We start from the raw sequence: 16,062 nt of genomic DNA, 5'->3' as shown, positions 1-16,062 counted from the left end.
GATGAGAGGCAGGATCACATGGGTGTTTCAAGCCCGGAGCCTTCATACCAGTTTGACCTCCGCCACCTGTCCCCCAGTGCTCACAGGGTTGGCATCTCAGAGATCCCAAGTTTCCCCCTCGTCCAATGCTTCCTCCACCACGTGGCCAGTTTCTCTGTCTACTCACTCACCTGTCCATGCAAGGATACTACGTGACTTTTTCCTCAAGGGACCCCCACCAAGTGGGAAATGCCATTGTTCCGAAGCCTCATGGACTTTATTTTTCCAACCATCAAAGCCCACACACTGCGCTCTGGACCCCAGGTCGTACTCTGCAAACGTGTCACAGACGTGTCAAGAGAGAAGGGAAGGAGGGGAGGGCTGTGGGCACTGATCAGCGGTAATCCAGCATCGCTGCTTCCCCTAAACTCAGCCAGCGGTCACCCTCGGACCCCAGCGATGTGCCTGAGTAGCGACGCTGCTCTTTCCACTACTCTCTCTTCTTACTCTTTCCCCATCTGAAACACCTGCTGCGCCTAGGAAAGGTAAACACGTCTCACCTATGAAGAAGTGCCATTTTGCTGAAGATGACACACTGCTTGCTACAGTCTCACGAGCGCAGATTCTCTGCATGCATTTCGACTTGTTACTGGAGTTCAGTCGCTCAGTCGCATCCGAATCTTTGCAACCCCCTGGAATGCAGCCCGCCAGGCTCCTCTGTCCCTGGGATTCTCCAGGCAAGAATCCTGGAGTGGGTTGCTGTGCCCTCCTCCAGGGGATCTCCCTGAGCAGCAACATCCCTATTCTTAAATTATTTCCTTTATTTGCTTTTCTCCAAACAAGCAAGATTGCAGAATCAACACAAAACAAGGAGGCTGGACTACACCTAGGGTTTCCACCACGCCCTCCATCTGCCTGTTTTTCCCAAGCTCCACGCCTCCACAGATGAACTAGGAAGTCCAGCCACGGCCCCCGAGATGCTGCTATGGGACCACCCCACTGTGTCCGGCACTATGCTGACAGCTGTGTGTGCCATCTCTCTTATCCTCGGGTGATCCTTGAAACGGAGAAGGCACTGGCAGCCCACTCCAGTGCTCTTGCCTGGAGAATCCCAGGGACGGGGGAGCCTGGGGGGCTGCAGTCCATGGGGTCACACAGAGTCGGACGCGACTGAAGCGACTTAGCAGCAGCAGATGCTTGAAACCAAGCAGAGTTCTCACCACCAGGCACTCACCAGAGGAGCCGGCTTGGAGACGCGAGAACTCAGGAGGGAAATGGGTCAGAGTGAACTGGAGGGCTTGGTATCTGGCGGCACTTGGAGAGCTCTCCGAATTTTCTATGATTCACTGAAGTAATTAATCATAAATACTTACATGTTTATGTTTAGCTCAACTAAAATATCAAGAATATAATATAAGCATCTTTAAGACTTCAAAGGCTCAGTGATAAACAAAAAAATCTCCATATGTATGCTTGAAACTCAGTTTATTTACTGTCTTATAATCTGCATGCCAAAGTGTGCTCTCCAAAAATGTGGATTCCAGATCACGCAGACACAAATGAAAAACTGAATGCATGGATAGAGCATGTCTTCAGTGCTTCTCTACTGAGTTATCTCCTAAACTTCATCCACTTATAACCTTCCATCTATCAATACTTCCTGTTAAGGTACGTCTATGGTAAAAAGTGCTGTTCCACAGGTTATATTTCTCAGGTGTCCCCATATATATAAACCACTATATTCAGAACTCATGATGAAAATGAGTAAAAATAAACTAGGGGTTTCTATGTCTGAAGAAATTTCCCGAAGTTTCCATACCTTCTCTGCCTCCCCAAGATTCTAACTTACAGGTGCCCCTGCAGTAAGCGTGCTAATACGAAAACTCTGCTGACGATGTCGGTGCAGGAAAAAAAAAAAAACAAAAAAACTTAAAATCTAACACTGATAATTCAACCCTGGATATGAAATGCAGACATTGGGAAATAGGTCCAATTATGGGAGATGCAAAAATGAGTTATCATTTGAACATTTTCAAGTTATTATTGTTCCTTATGCCTTAGGAAGAATCTGTATCTCATTTCATAATCACAAGGATAATAAACCTATTTGGAACCGAGGTAGAAAAAGTAGAATTTTTTAAAAATGTATAACCTATTAATGTGCCTACTCTACTATGATCCAGAAAATGAACTCAGCATTCTAGGAACAAACATGTCATCTACCTAATTGTCACTTATTTTCCCTTTACAACTTGTTAGAGTACATCTTATTTATATTTATTCTCTCTTGCAAATTTTACAAAAATTATATAGTGTGATAAATATGTCCTGCTAATATAAATCGTGCCTGCCCATGTTAACCACAGGGAGATACAGATATACATAGATAATATAGATTTTCTGACATAATTACAACATTTTTAGCAAGGTGAGGACTCATAAACAATAAAAGTCTATCCCGAGTTTATCCAAGTTTTGAGACTTCTCTGCGGCTTAGGAAATGGCTCTGTTAATCTATAAGCTTTTCACGAACTTTATCGAATTAAAAATACTACAAATACAACCTTTCTATGCATTATACTTGTATTGAAACTCAGGTCTGGGTAAGTCATGGGAGAAACAGAGAAGAAAAAAAAGGGGGAGTTATGAGTCAAATGAGAACACTGTCTTTTAGAAGTCACACTTCTGATACATTAATTTATCTCTAATTTTCCAATAATCCCAGTCCCTATTCATTCGCTTAGTAAATAAACATAGAGCTAAGACTTACATCATAAATTTGCACATTGACACAGTAGCAGTACTCCCACTGAAAGGGAAATAAAGTGTTTTCCAAGGTTTATATTTTCCTATGTGTGCAGTCAAAAATCCAGACTTTGTGTCAGTTTTTCCAACTGTATAATCTAAGTCTCTATAAGATTTAAATGGCAAATGGAAATTTCCTAAAAGTTCTTACCTGCAGCAGGACTCAAATACATTAAGGGTTTCGATGTCAGCTTCAACAGAACAGCCAACAACTGCATATAAGACGCATTTGGGTGTCTTAGCCTACTAGTATTATCCTGTGAATCGTCTCCATATTTAAAGGGAAATCACAAAGTAACTGGTAGTAAGAAATAATGACAAAACTCAGAGTCCTCACCACATCCAAGATTACGGGTCACCTGCTTACAGTGACCCTCAGGTCACAGACCATATTTGGAACATGCTGATCAATGCTCTGGGTTTTTAAAAATGTGTATATTTTAGTAAAAACTTTAGTATGCCTTTGTCCTTGGAATCTTCTGAGATGCCTGCGTGTGTTTAAGAACTTTCCCGTTAATGCCCAGCTGTGCTAATGTTTTCCAGGGACCTCTAAAAGGAGCGGCTCTCAGGAGTTTGGTGAAGTCTGTGTGGACAACAAAGAAACCCTCAGGACGCGGCATTCAAAGACCAGCAGACGCGTGTAGACTCCTGGATGCAATTTCGGTTCCAGCGGCCTGCCCTGCCCAAGGTCATTATTAGTGATGAGAATACTAACAAAGCCTTCCATTGACAAGGTGCCAAGGGGATCTATCGTTTTTAGATGATCAAACAGCCCTGAAAAGCTACTGCTTAAAGATGACTGAGGCCAGGAGTCAACGTGGTTACCATAGAGATGCTTCATCAAATAACCCCCCAAACAAGGAAGGAAACAGGAGGGATGACCGAGCTAAAACACAGCATCCAATCGGGTCTAGAGACAGGTGGGCGTCTCAAAAAACGGCAGGGCTTCAGATATGCTCGAACTATCCTCTTCCCAGATGTGCACATTTTTCATCCTTCTGAGTGCTCAATAGGCCACGTATGCCTTCAGCCCAGAGAGAAGGCATTTGCGTCTCTATGCACAAGACATGATTGATTAATTCACCCAGGGGGGTGGGTGAGTGTGGGGGGAGGGGCTCAAATCCCTTAAAAAAAAAAGTCTCTGAAATCCTGAAAGTAGAATCACCTCACTAAAATGAAATGTTTTAGTGACTCTGGACTAGGAAGCATCTTTAAGAGCACGCCTGGTTGAATCGCCCTGGCGGGAAGGATGCGTGAGCAGGCGTCCATCACACCTACCTGCCGGGCTCCTCGTCACTGCGGAGGCAACAGTTCACTGCGTTCACCAGAAAGCTGAACAGACGACTGTACAGGGACTTGGCCAGAAGATCCCGGTGAAACTCAGCCATGGCCACGGTGTGCCGCCGCGTGATCACCTCTCCTGGAAGAGCGGGGGGCGGGGACAGTGAGTGAGTCCGAGGCTGTCCCTTGTTCAGAAGCCAACAGAACTGGGCTGTTTACCCCTTCACATCTGCACACATCAGAAGATGCTACAAACATACTATGACTGACAAATGCCACCCCTGCCAGTTATTACAAAACACACAGCGGTGACTCTGAGAAAAAGAAAAAAAAAAGCAATGGAGGAGGAGTCCTCAAAACCAACAGAGGCAGGCTGGTGAGGCAATGAGCTACAGTGAGCGAGAGAAGGACGCTTGGGGAAGTCCCCCTCTGAATGCTGAGTGCAGACCGACACCGCAGAGACGCTCTTGGGAGTCGGATGGCGTGTGTGAGTATCCACTTGTCAAGTCACAGCTGACTCTACGTGCGGCCTCATGGACCGTGGCCCGCCAGGCTCCTCCGTCCACGGGATTTCCCAGGCAGGAATGCTGGAGTGAGTTGCGATCTCCTTCTCCAGGGGATCTTCCCAACCCAGGGATCGAACCTGCATCTCTTGTGTCTTCCGCATTGGCAGGCAGGGTCTTTACCACTGAGCTACTCGGGAAGCCCGTGAGTTGGATGGCGTCAGAGTCTAATTCCAAGCATGCCATTTACTAGTGATTTGATGCTCAAGTTTGTCTAGCCTCTTTGAATCTTAGTTTTCTCGTTCACTAAAGTGGAAAGAGGAGGGGATGGTTGGATGGCATCACCGACTGGATGAATATGAGTTTGAGCAAGCTCCGGGAGTTGGTGATGGACAGGGAGGCCTGGTGTGCTGCAGTCCATGGGGTCACAGAGTCGGACACGACTGAGCGACTGAACTGAAAAGGGAAAGAGCTAAATCCATGCCTTAGCAATGTGTGCCAACTAAAAAATCCAGTGCTCATAGCAGCTGCCATAGCTCCCTTCAGTTCACAAGTGCCCAGTAGGCAGCAGCTCTTGTTCTGTCTGATGAAGTGGAGGGAAAACCGTGCTTGCCAAGGAGGAGGGCAGGCTGCTACCACATACACAGACACAGCCGATGTTTTAACTGAACGAATCCTCTTGGATTGATGACTTTATGTCTAAAATGACCCATTACCTATAAAAAGGCAGCTCATCAGAATGGTCTCTCAAAAGCGTAGAGATGTTCACAAAGGTGGAAGGCAAAGTACAGGAAAACTTACCCTTAAAATACTGGATGTCAGTGGTTAAAGCAGATGCCAGCTCATCCAGAGATACCTGTAGCATTCCAGCCACTGAAATTAAAGCGGTAATGAAAGCATCAAGTTACATACATGTTGACAGGGAGAACATGGCATTGTATAGTTGAGAAGTGCGTACAGACCCATCAGAATATGTGTGTATCAAAGAAACTGAACTATCACTGCAAAGGGCAGATGCAACTAGAGAAACAGCTTGATTAAAACGTCAGAGTTCTGGGGCTCCGGTATTAAGCTGCTGCAGAATTTTTCCCCTCCTCACCCTTACTAATGGCCCGGGATGCTTTTTTCCCCCAATTCCTGGCTAAATCACTTAGGTATGGGGTGAAGGTAACGGTGGTCAGCACAACCATCATTATCTGGTTTTAAGGTTGTTTTGAAAAAAAAGCTGGGAGTGACTAACAAGGCCACTTCAAAGGAGAGAGGTTTTTGGCAAGATCTTTAAAGGGAAGCAATTATGTTCTGTTTAAATGTTTAGTTAATAACATGCCCTCCAAATATACAGGGTAGAGGGGTGGGGTGGAGAATACTCAGAACGATATAAATAAGCCCAATTATGTGCCAGAGCAACAACACTGTTACTCAGGTGGGCAGCGTGGGGACATCAACGTGCATCTTATTAATTCACACGACCAGAAAGACAAAAGAAGCAAGTGGATCTCTGTTTTCCCCACCACCCTCCCTGATTCCCACTCTGGCAGAAAGTGGGGGTAGCCCCCTGACTATTCTGTACTGTGTCTCCATCTACTGGTCAGCCTGGAGAACTGCACGTCAAGGCATCGATGGTCCGTGAATTCCACTGACCTTGTTCCAGGAGCTGGAGGTCAGATACCAGCGCGGAGTCGGCCTCGGAGAGAGCGGTGAAGCCAACGTCCCCGAGGTGCAACGCGGCTGCTAGAATCACGCATAGGTTTTCCACCTCCTACTCGGGTGACCAACAGAGAATATAAAGGGTGTTGCTTAGGAAGAAAAGACGCAGAGGAAAACCTCCAAGTAGGTTAAAAAAAATGATGCCCGGCTGTGATTTTTTTCCTACTCAGAATGTCCCACAAGGGAACCAATGATCAATGGTGAAAATGGGTACGCCCCATTTAGGGCAAGCAACGTTAACCTTAAAAATTCCCAATAAATTCCCGGTTTCCTAATTGGTAATTTGGGCAGGAAAAGCTCTGGCCGGAGAGAGTTTTTTCTAAGAACAATTCTCATTTGCTTTATAGGCATAGACTGGACACAGTGTGGTCCCTGCGCCATCCGTGAATTTCATTCTGAACTTCCAGCTTTCAGGACAAGGTAGTTTTATTATTAACAGCTTTAAAATGAGCGCACTGAAAAGGATAGTCTGTTATTTTCAGGTATAATCCTCTATGACTGCAGCGTTACTTAGACATGTTTTTGGTAGCCTCCAAATCACAAATTAAAGCCTCAGATTTTATTGATCTGTGCCTGTCTGAATAACATTTTCCAAGCTCCTTAAGCTACCCGACATCTCCCTCTCCCGTTTTTAAAATAAATCCAGTATGACAGCTCCCTCTCCCGTTTTTAAATAAATCCAGTAACTCCTCATTAAATTTCCCAGTGCCCCGAAAGAGACACACTCCTGGACACAGACGTGAAGACTTTGTTCCATCACCAAGGTGCTTGCAGTTCCGTGCCGTGATGGCGACAGGACGGTGAAAGCAGCCCTCAGGTGAGTGACAGTGTGCTCATGCTAACGAGATGCTCTGCGAGCAGGGGGCGGCGGCGCAAGCCCCCAGTCGTCTTGCTGGTGATGGAGGGCTGGGGTCGGGGGACCACCTTCACGGTCAGGTCCCCCGGAACCACACTCAGGAGCTCTGACTCAAGGGTCTTGCCAGCCCAGAAGCACCTTCCTCCCAGTCTAACTGGGTCTTTTCCTGCCTGTCACCATCTCAGTCACACCTGAGGATCAGGATGATCACTTTTTGGTCTTGGTTTAATTGCATGAATTTCTTTAACCAAAAAGCTTGTTAAATGCCCTGTTTGGCCCCTTATGTGAAAGACATAGTCTGTGTGCCCTGCCTTTGAGGATCAGTCATGGGTTTCTACAGCCCCATTTCCAAGGAGCGGATATTTGGTGGAATGATTCCTTACCCGCCTATCTATCCCAGTTTCCTATAAGTGAGTAGAGTTTTCAGACACAAATAGAGGAAAGGAAGAGAAGTAACAACAGCAAAAAAAAAAAAAAAAGAAAGAAAGAAAGAAAGAAAACAGTAGCAAATGCAAAGCCTGAAGAGTACAAGTGGTAACAGTTAGGGAAAGGGAAACACCGGGAATGGACAGACAGAGCAACAAAGAACAAAGTGCCGTGTGACTGCATGTTCCTGGAATTCCAGTCACTGAATGTGGTGAGGCTGGACTGGAGCCAAGTGCCCAAAACTATCCACTGAGGGGGAGCCCCCGCCTCCCATCCCTCCCTTGCGGTCGCCCTGCAACCACTTCCACCCCTTGCTGCCCCATGAACCAAGGGGAAAGACAGGGACCCAAATCGATCGATGCATATCGAGTTAAAAAAATTTTTAAATCTGTCATTAAATCTTGGCTCATGACCTACAGGCATACCAGTTACCCATGCAATCTTATGTTGATTGCTAATGAGGAACTAGCTGTCATTTAAAGTGACCCCATTCTGAACATCGGGGACACAGAGATGATGCGTAGGAAAAGGAGATTTGTGGGAATTTCCGAGGTCTTGGTGGCTCAGTGGTAAAGAATCTGCCTGCCAATGCAGGAGATGCAGGTTCGATCTCTGGGCTGGAAGATCCCCTGGAGGAGGAAATGGCCACCCACTCCAGGATTCTTGCCTGGAGAATCCCATAGACAGGGGAGCCTGGGGGACTACAGTCCATGGGGTCCACAGAGTTGAACTCGACTGAAATGGCTGAGCACACTTCGCATCTCTTGTTCTCTAGGCCTGTGTTATTCAATTCAGTGAACAGTAACTACGCAAGACAATGTCAGGTTAAATTGATCAGAATTTTTTTTTAAAGTTTAAGAAAAGTTAAAAATCCACATCTTCAGTCTACATCAGCCTCCTCTACCGCGCCCGGCAACCCCAAGTGGCCAGTGACTGCCATACTGTAGGTGAAACCTGGAACATTCCTGGGATCACGGAAATTTCCATTGCGTAGCAGAGGGCTTAGGCACTTTAAATAGTATGTTTCACCTTTGGAGGTAATTGATAATTCTTTAAGAATTAAAAAAAAAAAAAGCATAGCGTTCAAGAAGATAGTTTAATCGAGTGATTAGATTACTCTCCCAAGTGGTGCTTGGCAGCAGACAGCTTCTTCCGTCTGCCATTTTTCTCGACTCAGCCAGTGCGAAGTTCTTATCTGTTTTGCTCCCTGTGGGAAAAGGTCTCAACCGCCTTCTTGAAGACGGCAGCCCATCTTCACGGTACCCTGTGGCCCTGGGCATAATGTTTGTTCACATCTCTCTCCCACTAGCATGCAAGCTCCACGAAGCAGAGGAATGTTTTTGAATGAATAACTTTTACAAACTAGCAGAGGGTTGATTTCCTCAGTGGAATATTTAACCGCATGACTCACCAAGTTACTGAAGCCAATTACATTCAGAGCTTGTTTCAAAACAGCAAATTTCTCCCTGTTCAGGGAATGCTCTGCTGTTGATATATCTTCTCTAAGGGTCTGGTGCAAATACCTGTGAGGAGGAAAACCACACAGTTTTATGGCTTGGCTCGTCAACAAACCCCAGCGGTGAAGTCACTTCAGCCCTGTCTGGTCTCCAGAATAATGGACATCACCTGGACACCGTGTCCCTGTGTTATTTATGCGGCTTTGGTCCGTAAGAGCACATGCTGTTTCCGGAAGGAAGAAAGGAAGGTTCTTGTTGTACCAGAACGTATTTACACTGTTTTCCTTGGTTCTCACTTGAGTGGCTCCCCTCCTCAGAGAAGGTCATGAATACTTTGTGTATTTCATATAGAAATCTAGCAGATTCTACCACATGTTTTGTAATTCGTATTTGTAGTCAAGATTTTAAATTGAGAGCAATCTATGATTTCTTCTCGTCAATATCTTTTAACTACGAGGTGGATGATTAATGCATGGATTTATTCCTTTCGTTCAAAAAGCACAAAAAAGGACAAAAGAAGTTGACAGTGTTAGTTGCTCAGTCGTGTCTGACTCTGCGACCCCATGGACTGTAGCCCACCAGGCTCCTCTGTCCATGGGACTCTCCAGGCAAGAATACTGGAGTGGGTTGCCATTTCCTTCTCCAGGGGATCTTCCTGACCCAGGGATCGAACCCAGTCCTCCCACATTGCAGGCAGACTCTTCACCGTCTGAGCCACCTGGGTAGCCCTAAGCACAAAGGAATCGCCTACCAAATACACAATACTAACACTTCAGGACATAAAGAGCTTATCCCTGGAGGCTCAAGAACAGACACAGTGTGTCCACAGGCAGAGACAAGAGAAAAAGCACGGCTGTGATGCAGCATGGAAGCAGAATAACAGAGAAGGCCTTGGCCTGTTTGTGGGAGTGCAGAAAGGGAACCAGGGGGAAAGGCTGTGGGCCAGGACAAGGCTTCGGTTTCAAGAGCTGATATTTGAGTAAGGATCGCCCAGGCAAATCCGAGATCCAAGGTGATCCTCAGAATAACTGGTACTAGGTGCAAAGGCACACAGGCAGGATTATGTGTGGTGTGTGTATGTCGGGAACTTGTGCAAATCCACACAATGGGAGCCTCTGGCGAGAGGGGCGGAGGGTGATGAGGCCAGACAAGGAGCCAGAGCCCTGTGTTTCCTGCAGAAGAGTTTCCATGATGGCGCGGAAGTGATGGCTGTCCCCAGGGTCTTGAAGCAAAGAAAGATTGGTGGTTCAGGAGGGATGTCCCTGCAGCCCAGTGAGGTGGCCTGGAACTAGCCGTTAGCAGTTGTAGTAGTTCAGTCCCTCAGTCATGTGTGACTCTTTGCGACCCCATGGACTCTAGCCCGCCAGGCTCCTCTGTCCATGGGATTCTCCAGGCAAGGATACTGGAGTGGGGTGCCATTCCCTTCTCCAGGGGATTGTCTCAACCTGGATCTCCTGCATTGCAGGCAGATTCTTTACTGACTGAGCTATGAGGAAGGCCTGGGAAGAGATGAGGCAAAGAAATGAGCTGGCAGGTCTAGGGAGAGACCAACAGTGAAGAGAAGCAAAGGAGATGGAGAGGCAGGTGGGCAAGGGGAGGGCTGGCTGTTCACAGGGTCCGTGGTGGGTAGAGGGAGAGGCGTCAATGACGCTTTGTAAGTTTCCATCTGGGGAAGCAGGGTGTAGCAGGCCTCATTCAATCAAGGGGGCTTCTCAAGAGAAGGAGTGCGTTCTTGAGGGAGAAAGACAGAGTTTATCATAGCTGTGTTTATTCACTTTGAACTACTTGCTAGAAGTTCATGTGGTGTTCCAAGAAATAATCGGCTATAAGGATCTGAAATTCAGAAAAGTCCAGAAAATAAGCCCTGGAAGTCATCAACGCGAAGACGACTAAAATCACGGGAGTGGATGAGCGCCCTGGAAAGAAGATGCCCACATTTTATGGATGAAGACAGAGTTGATGGAGAAGAGACTGTAGGGGCAAGGAGCAGGGGTGATGGCAGGCAGCTGCAGACTCTGTCGGTGTGGACGAGGGGTCTGAAAGGCCTTCTTTGCCCTTGACCTTGGCTGGGATGGAGGGTCAAAGTGAAACAGCCCACTGGATGGGGTGGGGAGTGGGGAGACCTCAGGAGGCTTCTACGGTGAGGTATAAGCACATTAAGACCGGAGGAAATGAAAAGACAGGGAGAAGGAAGAGGAAGGAGAGGGTCTGGACTCGGAACCCCTCGGCCCAGTGGAAGGACGCTGCCTTCCCACATTTGGGTCGGGCGATGAATGCCGCCCGGTCACCGGACATCTCAGGGAGTCGAGGGACCCCTGCTCACAGCCTAAGTCTCTCTAGGACGGAACATAGTTGAGGGTTAGAGGATGAGGGAAAGTGGCCTTGAGGCCTGGACTGAGAGTCTAAGCCACTGGCCATGGACGAGGGACACTGTGGTCAAGCAGAGTTTCCCAGGTGGCGCTGGTGGTAAAGAGTCCACCCGCCAACGCAGGACACACAGGGGAGGCGGGCTCGACCCCTGGGTCAGGAAGGTCCCCTGAGGAGGCAACGGCAGCCCAGTTCTTGCCTGGGAAACCCACGGACAGAGGAGCCTGACGGGCTACAGTTCTTAGGGCCACATAGAGTCAGACACGACTGAAGTGACTCAGCACGCACGGAGCCAAGTACAGAGACACGGTAGGTTTAGAGAAGCAGCCGAGGACCCCGGGGAGCTGCTGGCCAGCTTCAGCGGGGCTCTCTCTTTCTCCGAGGATAGGCGAGCTGGGGGTTGGGGCCTTGGACCAAAAGGAAAAGGTCACGGGCAACCATGTTAGCAAGGGGTTGAGTTAGGATGGTCGGAGCCGTCTGGCCTAAAATTCACAAGATTCTAGTGACTAAAAGGTCTTAATGGTAAGAAGCTGTAACCAGTCTTAACTCTCCCTGTTCTTGCCGAAGTTTTCCATCCATCTTTGCTGGTGTCATCTTTTCTTTTTTGCTTGTAACACAGGATAGAATTCCATTCAGAGTGGTTACTTGACATCTTGTAAAGAACAGTTAGTTCTCATTAACATTGCAAAGTCAACTGTGCAAAACACCAGGGTTCCTTTCCACATTCTTGCAAGTTAATCAGTTAATAAACTCCACCTATGGAGAATTCAAATATTTCTTTAAACCTCAGCATCTCCCACTTGGTATGTCTTTATGGTGGGAATTTACAGCAGCTCTGACCTACTCCATGAAGCAGTTAAACTCTGGGCAGAAGGAACCATTGGCGTTAATCTGGGTAATTTAGATGGGGCTATTCAGCCTGTTATGGCCCCTGAGAAACCAGATCAAAACTGGGGGTTTTCCAGGGCAGCTGACTGATGGCAGGAATGATGCTTGAGGACTGTTGGCGTTTTCCTCTTTAATCAGAAAACTTGTTGGTATGAGGATGATGCAAAAACAAAAACAAAAACAAAAAATTAGATCTCAATGTCTTCTATGCAAACTTTACAATCCTTCTACTTTTCAGTAAGGCCAAGGTTGATTTCACTAGAAATACAGATCTTTACTTAACAGCCAAACTCTATCTTAAAATGGGAAGGTTCGTATCAGGAAAATATAAAAATTAAAAGTCTACATTTTAGACATTAAAAGTAATTTTTTCCCTTTGAAATCATTTAATAATGAAACTGCACAAGCTCCAGGAGATGCTGATGGACAGGGAAGCCTGGCGTGCTGCAGTCCATGGGGGTCGCAAAAGAGTCGGCATGACTGAGTAAGTGAACAACAACGTCAGACAGGACAGAAAAATCCTAGAAAAATACGCCTGGTAAAACACTGCAACCAAGAACACAGCAGAGCTCTATCTGACCCTTTCCGATGACATTTTAAACTTTTACTATCTATAAAATGGAATAAAAGTAGGTTAAATGAGAAATTCGAAAAATTCATTTTTCCTTCATGACTTTATGTTAATTAAATAAGACACTATGTGTGATATGCTTTCTAAACTCAGATTGCAATGTACACATAGAATAGGAGTATTTCCTGGAAAAAAAAATGTATCTTGCATATGTGGAGAGCTTTCTCAGTGTGCTTGGTTATTAATGAAGCTCTTTAATAAGATATATAACTAAGTCAAACGAAATAAGGAACATCTTGAGAAATTACAACCCATGCTATTAGCCATGTAGAATATTTTAAACTGTAAAATATACTTGTCTGTTTGCCAATAGATAAAAGTACTAAACAGATAAAGAGATCATAATTTTCACTTCCTGATCATTTTTCCCCCAGTGTGAATCACTTGAAGATTAACAATCACATGTGTGTTTCATGTGGTTTTAACACTTGAAAAGAGGTAAGAATGACTGTGGCCCACGGTTGGCTGATGTCCCGGTAGACGAGCCACGCTCTGTTGATGCTTTTCCCCCAATCTCAACACCGTGGTTGAGACCCACCTGGACGAATCTGTGCAAGTGTTTCATCTGGTAACTTCAGACTCTGTCACCTATTCATTGACGGTTCCACATGTCACCTACAGGCTGGCACGTGCCAAGAGCCTTTGTCAGCAACTGGACAGCAACAACCACGAGGGCATTTGCCATCTGCCTCTGCGGAGATCGGACCCTGTACTGCTCAGCTGCTGACCTTCGACGCCCCCGTGGGGAATTCAGGGTGGAGAGGGAGGCACTCTGTGCTCCAGGGAAACTGGTGGAAGACGTCTTCAGATGGGTAGATGTTTTCGGGAACTGATTTTGCGGTCCCAATCCCCGCGTCTGTCTCCTCAGATGTTGAAGCGCACTGAATCCCTCTGTGGTGACATCAGCTCCTCGTGACTAGCAGAAAAGCTTCTGCACAGTAGGCGCTTGGTTGCATCATGCTCCCCCTGCACCAAAGTCGCACATATGGGCCTTCCCCAGGGCCTCTCGGGAGCAGCCTCTCAGAGCGAGCTGTGCTGCTCTCTCCCCCGCGGCAGTCCCCATCTTGCGCCAAATAACTCAGCTCACCCTGTGCATCGGTTTCAGTTGACACACAATTCCCAGTTTTCAGATCTTGGAGTATCAACCTTCAGGGTCTCTCATGGCATCTTTTATGTCTTGAAAACCATGTTCTGACAGTTCAAAGAGCCTGCTTTTACCATCTCCTCCTAGCTCGTACAGAACTCGGGACAGTAACACTTGGCAACACGGAGACGTGTGGTCAGAGCCAGAAACATCAGCGACGTGTCGTTTGTGGAACCAGGGACCGCTGCTGTCTCATTTTCAGGTCGACAGATCAGGGACGCTCCAGGCGTTGTTCCCCACAGAGCAGAAGACGGTAGCGTGGAGGCTGGACCGTGTTAACAATAGGTGGGTTGATACTGTTTGATTAATTGGACTCAAAAGGAAAGGCGGTGAGAACTGAAAACACGTGTCAGACACTTCACTGGAGGTTCCGGAAGCACTTCCATTCGTCTTCAGATTGATCCTGAAAGGCAGAGCTATCGCTGTGCCCATTTGTGATACGAGGGAACTGAAGCGTGTTTATGATGTCCAAGCCAGCACCTGGCCACCGGACAGCACCCTCTGTGCCGACCCCTCTGTGTCTCTCAGCTCTCCTGGGAGGGGCTGGGGGGAGAGGGGAGGCTGAGCAGCACCACAAGGCATCTTCCTCAAGTTACAATGTGGCTTAGAAACGTGGGGGAAGGAAAACGAGACGTGGAATTACTATTATACATGGATGGGTTTTCAACAGAAAGCAAATTCTCATGAGGCTTTAAGATTCCATAGGATAGTCTATGATTGTTCGATTCTGTCAACCCTATACGTGTATCACAGGCGCAAAATGGAGTAGCTGAGCAGGACCCCACGGGACCTTCCAGGGACAGACACCCCTGAAGCTCCACCTGCCTCTTGTTTGCGGGCAAGTTTAGCTCCCTAGGTCTTCCCCAAATTCCAAAGAATAAACTTAATCAGAGTAATGAGAAAATGCAGGAACAGAGGAAAACAGTCAAGTAAGACAAAATTATAATAGCTTGATCGTTATGCAAAGAGTGCCTAACCACTGATGCCTTCGAACTGTGGTGCTGGAGAAGACTCTTGAGAGGCCCTTGGACAGCAAAGATCGAACCAGGCAATCTTAAAGGAAATCAACCCTGAATAATTATTGGGATGACTGATGCTAGAGTTGAAGCTCCAGTATTTTGGTCACCTGATGTGAAGAGTGGACTCATTGGAAAAGACCCGGATGCTGGGAAAGATTGAGGGCAGGAGGAGAAAGGGGTAACAGGGGATGAGTTGGCTGGATGGCATCACTGACTGACCGGACATGAGTTTGAGCTACTCCAGCAGATAGTGAAGGACAAGGAAGTCTGGCATGCTGCAGTCCATGGGGTTGACAAGAGTTGGACACAACTTGGCAACTGAACACAATAATCATTAAACAATGATTAATGATTAAACAAAGTCAAGGACCTTTAGTTCCTCCGCAAGAGCTATAGACACTATTCTTTAGCCATGTCCTTGAGCTGTTTTGCAGATACTGAAACCTCCACCAGTTGGGAGAAGTAAACTATATTCTGCCCTCAACAACTATATTCTATTCTATATATAGACCCCAGACGGGTAGGAACCAGAAGGTTGATGACGCTGGCTCCGGCTTGCTTCACCGCCAGCCAATCAGAAGACTCTGTGAGCTGATGACACACTCTGCAGCCCTGTAGCTCATTCAGTCTTCAAAAGCCGATCCCTGGAAGTCACTGGGGAATTTGGTTCTAGTGAGCTTTAGCTGCCTGGACGCTAATGGAATATAGCAATGCCTATTTCAGTCACACGCCTGTGACTGGATGAACTCATTTATCAGTTCCAGAAAAGAGCTTTGTTTGCTTGGGGTAGGTTCCTTGGGTATCTCCCCTCCCCGTTGTTGCTTTTTTACATAAAACATGATGGTGATTTATTCTGAACAACTAAGTTTATAAATCTTATTTTTAAAGACCAGGATGAGAAAAGTACATCTGTACCAAAGAAACAAATGACTTTGTTTTCAATCACATTAAAAATAATAGCAAATCAGGTGAACAGGTGTTACAACTGGAAGGTACAAA

The 16,062-nt window shown here is 46.7% G+C and overlaps 1 protein-coding gene across 1 annotated transcript in view; it reads right to left on the bottom strand.

Moving 5' to 3' along the window:
- MYO16 (myosin XVI) overlaps nucleotides 1–16,062 on the bottom strand; it is a 389,767-nt gene that overhangs the window by 191,057 nt on the left and 182,648 nt on the right. The window contains exons 16-19 of the mRNA XM_040267295.1: nucleotides 8,969–9,080; nucleotides 6,210–6,327; nucleotides 5,370–5,441; nucleotides 4,063–4,204 (exon numbers count right to left, since the gene is read on the bottom strand). Of these exons, the coding sequence (XP_040123229.1) occupies nucleotides 4,063–4,204; nucleotides 5,370–5,441; nucleotides 6,210–6,327; nucleotides 8,969–9,080 (444 nt within the window). The remainder of the gene's footprint in view (nucleotides 1–4,062; nucleotides 4,205–5,369; nucleotides 5,442–6,209; nucleotides 6,328–8,968; nucleotides 9,081–16,062) is intronic.

This window comes from Oryx dammah, unplaced genomic scaffold, assembly GCF_014754425.2.
Source record: "Oryx dammah isolate SB20612 unplaced genomic scaffold, SCBI_Odam_1.1 HiC_scaffold_24, whole genome shotgun sequence".
Taxonomy (NCBI): Eukaryota; Metazoa; Chordata; class Mammalia; order Artiodactyla; family Bovidae; genus Oryx; species Oryx dammah.
Note: the sequence above shows the minus strand (reverse complement) of the source record. Positions and strands in the feature narration are given on the sequence as shown.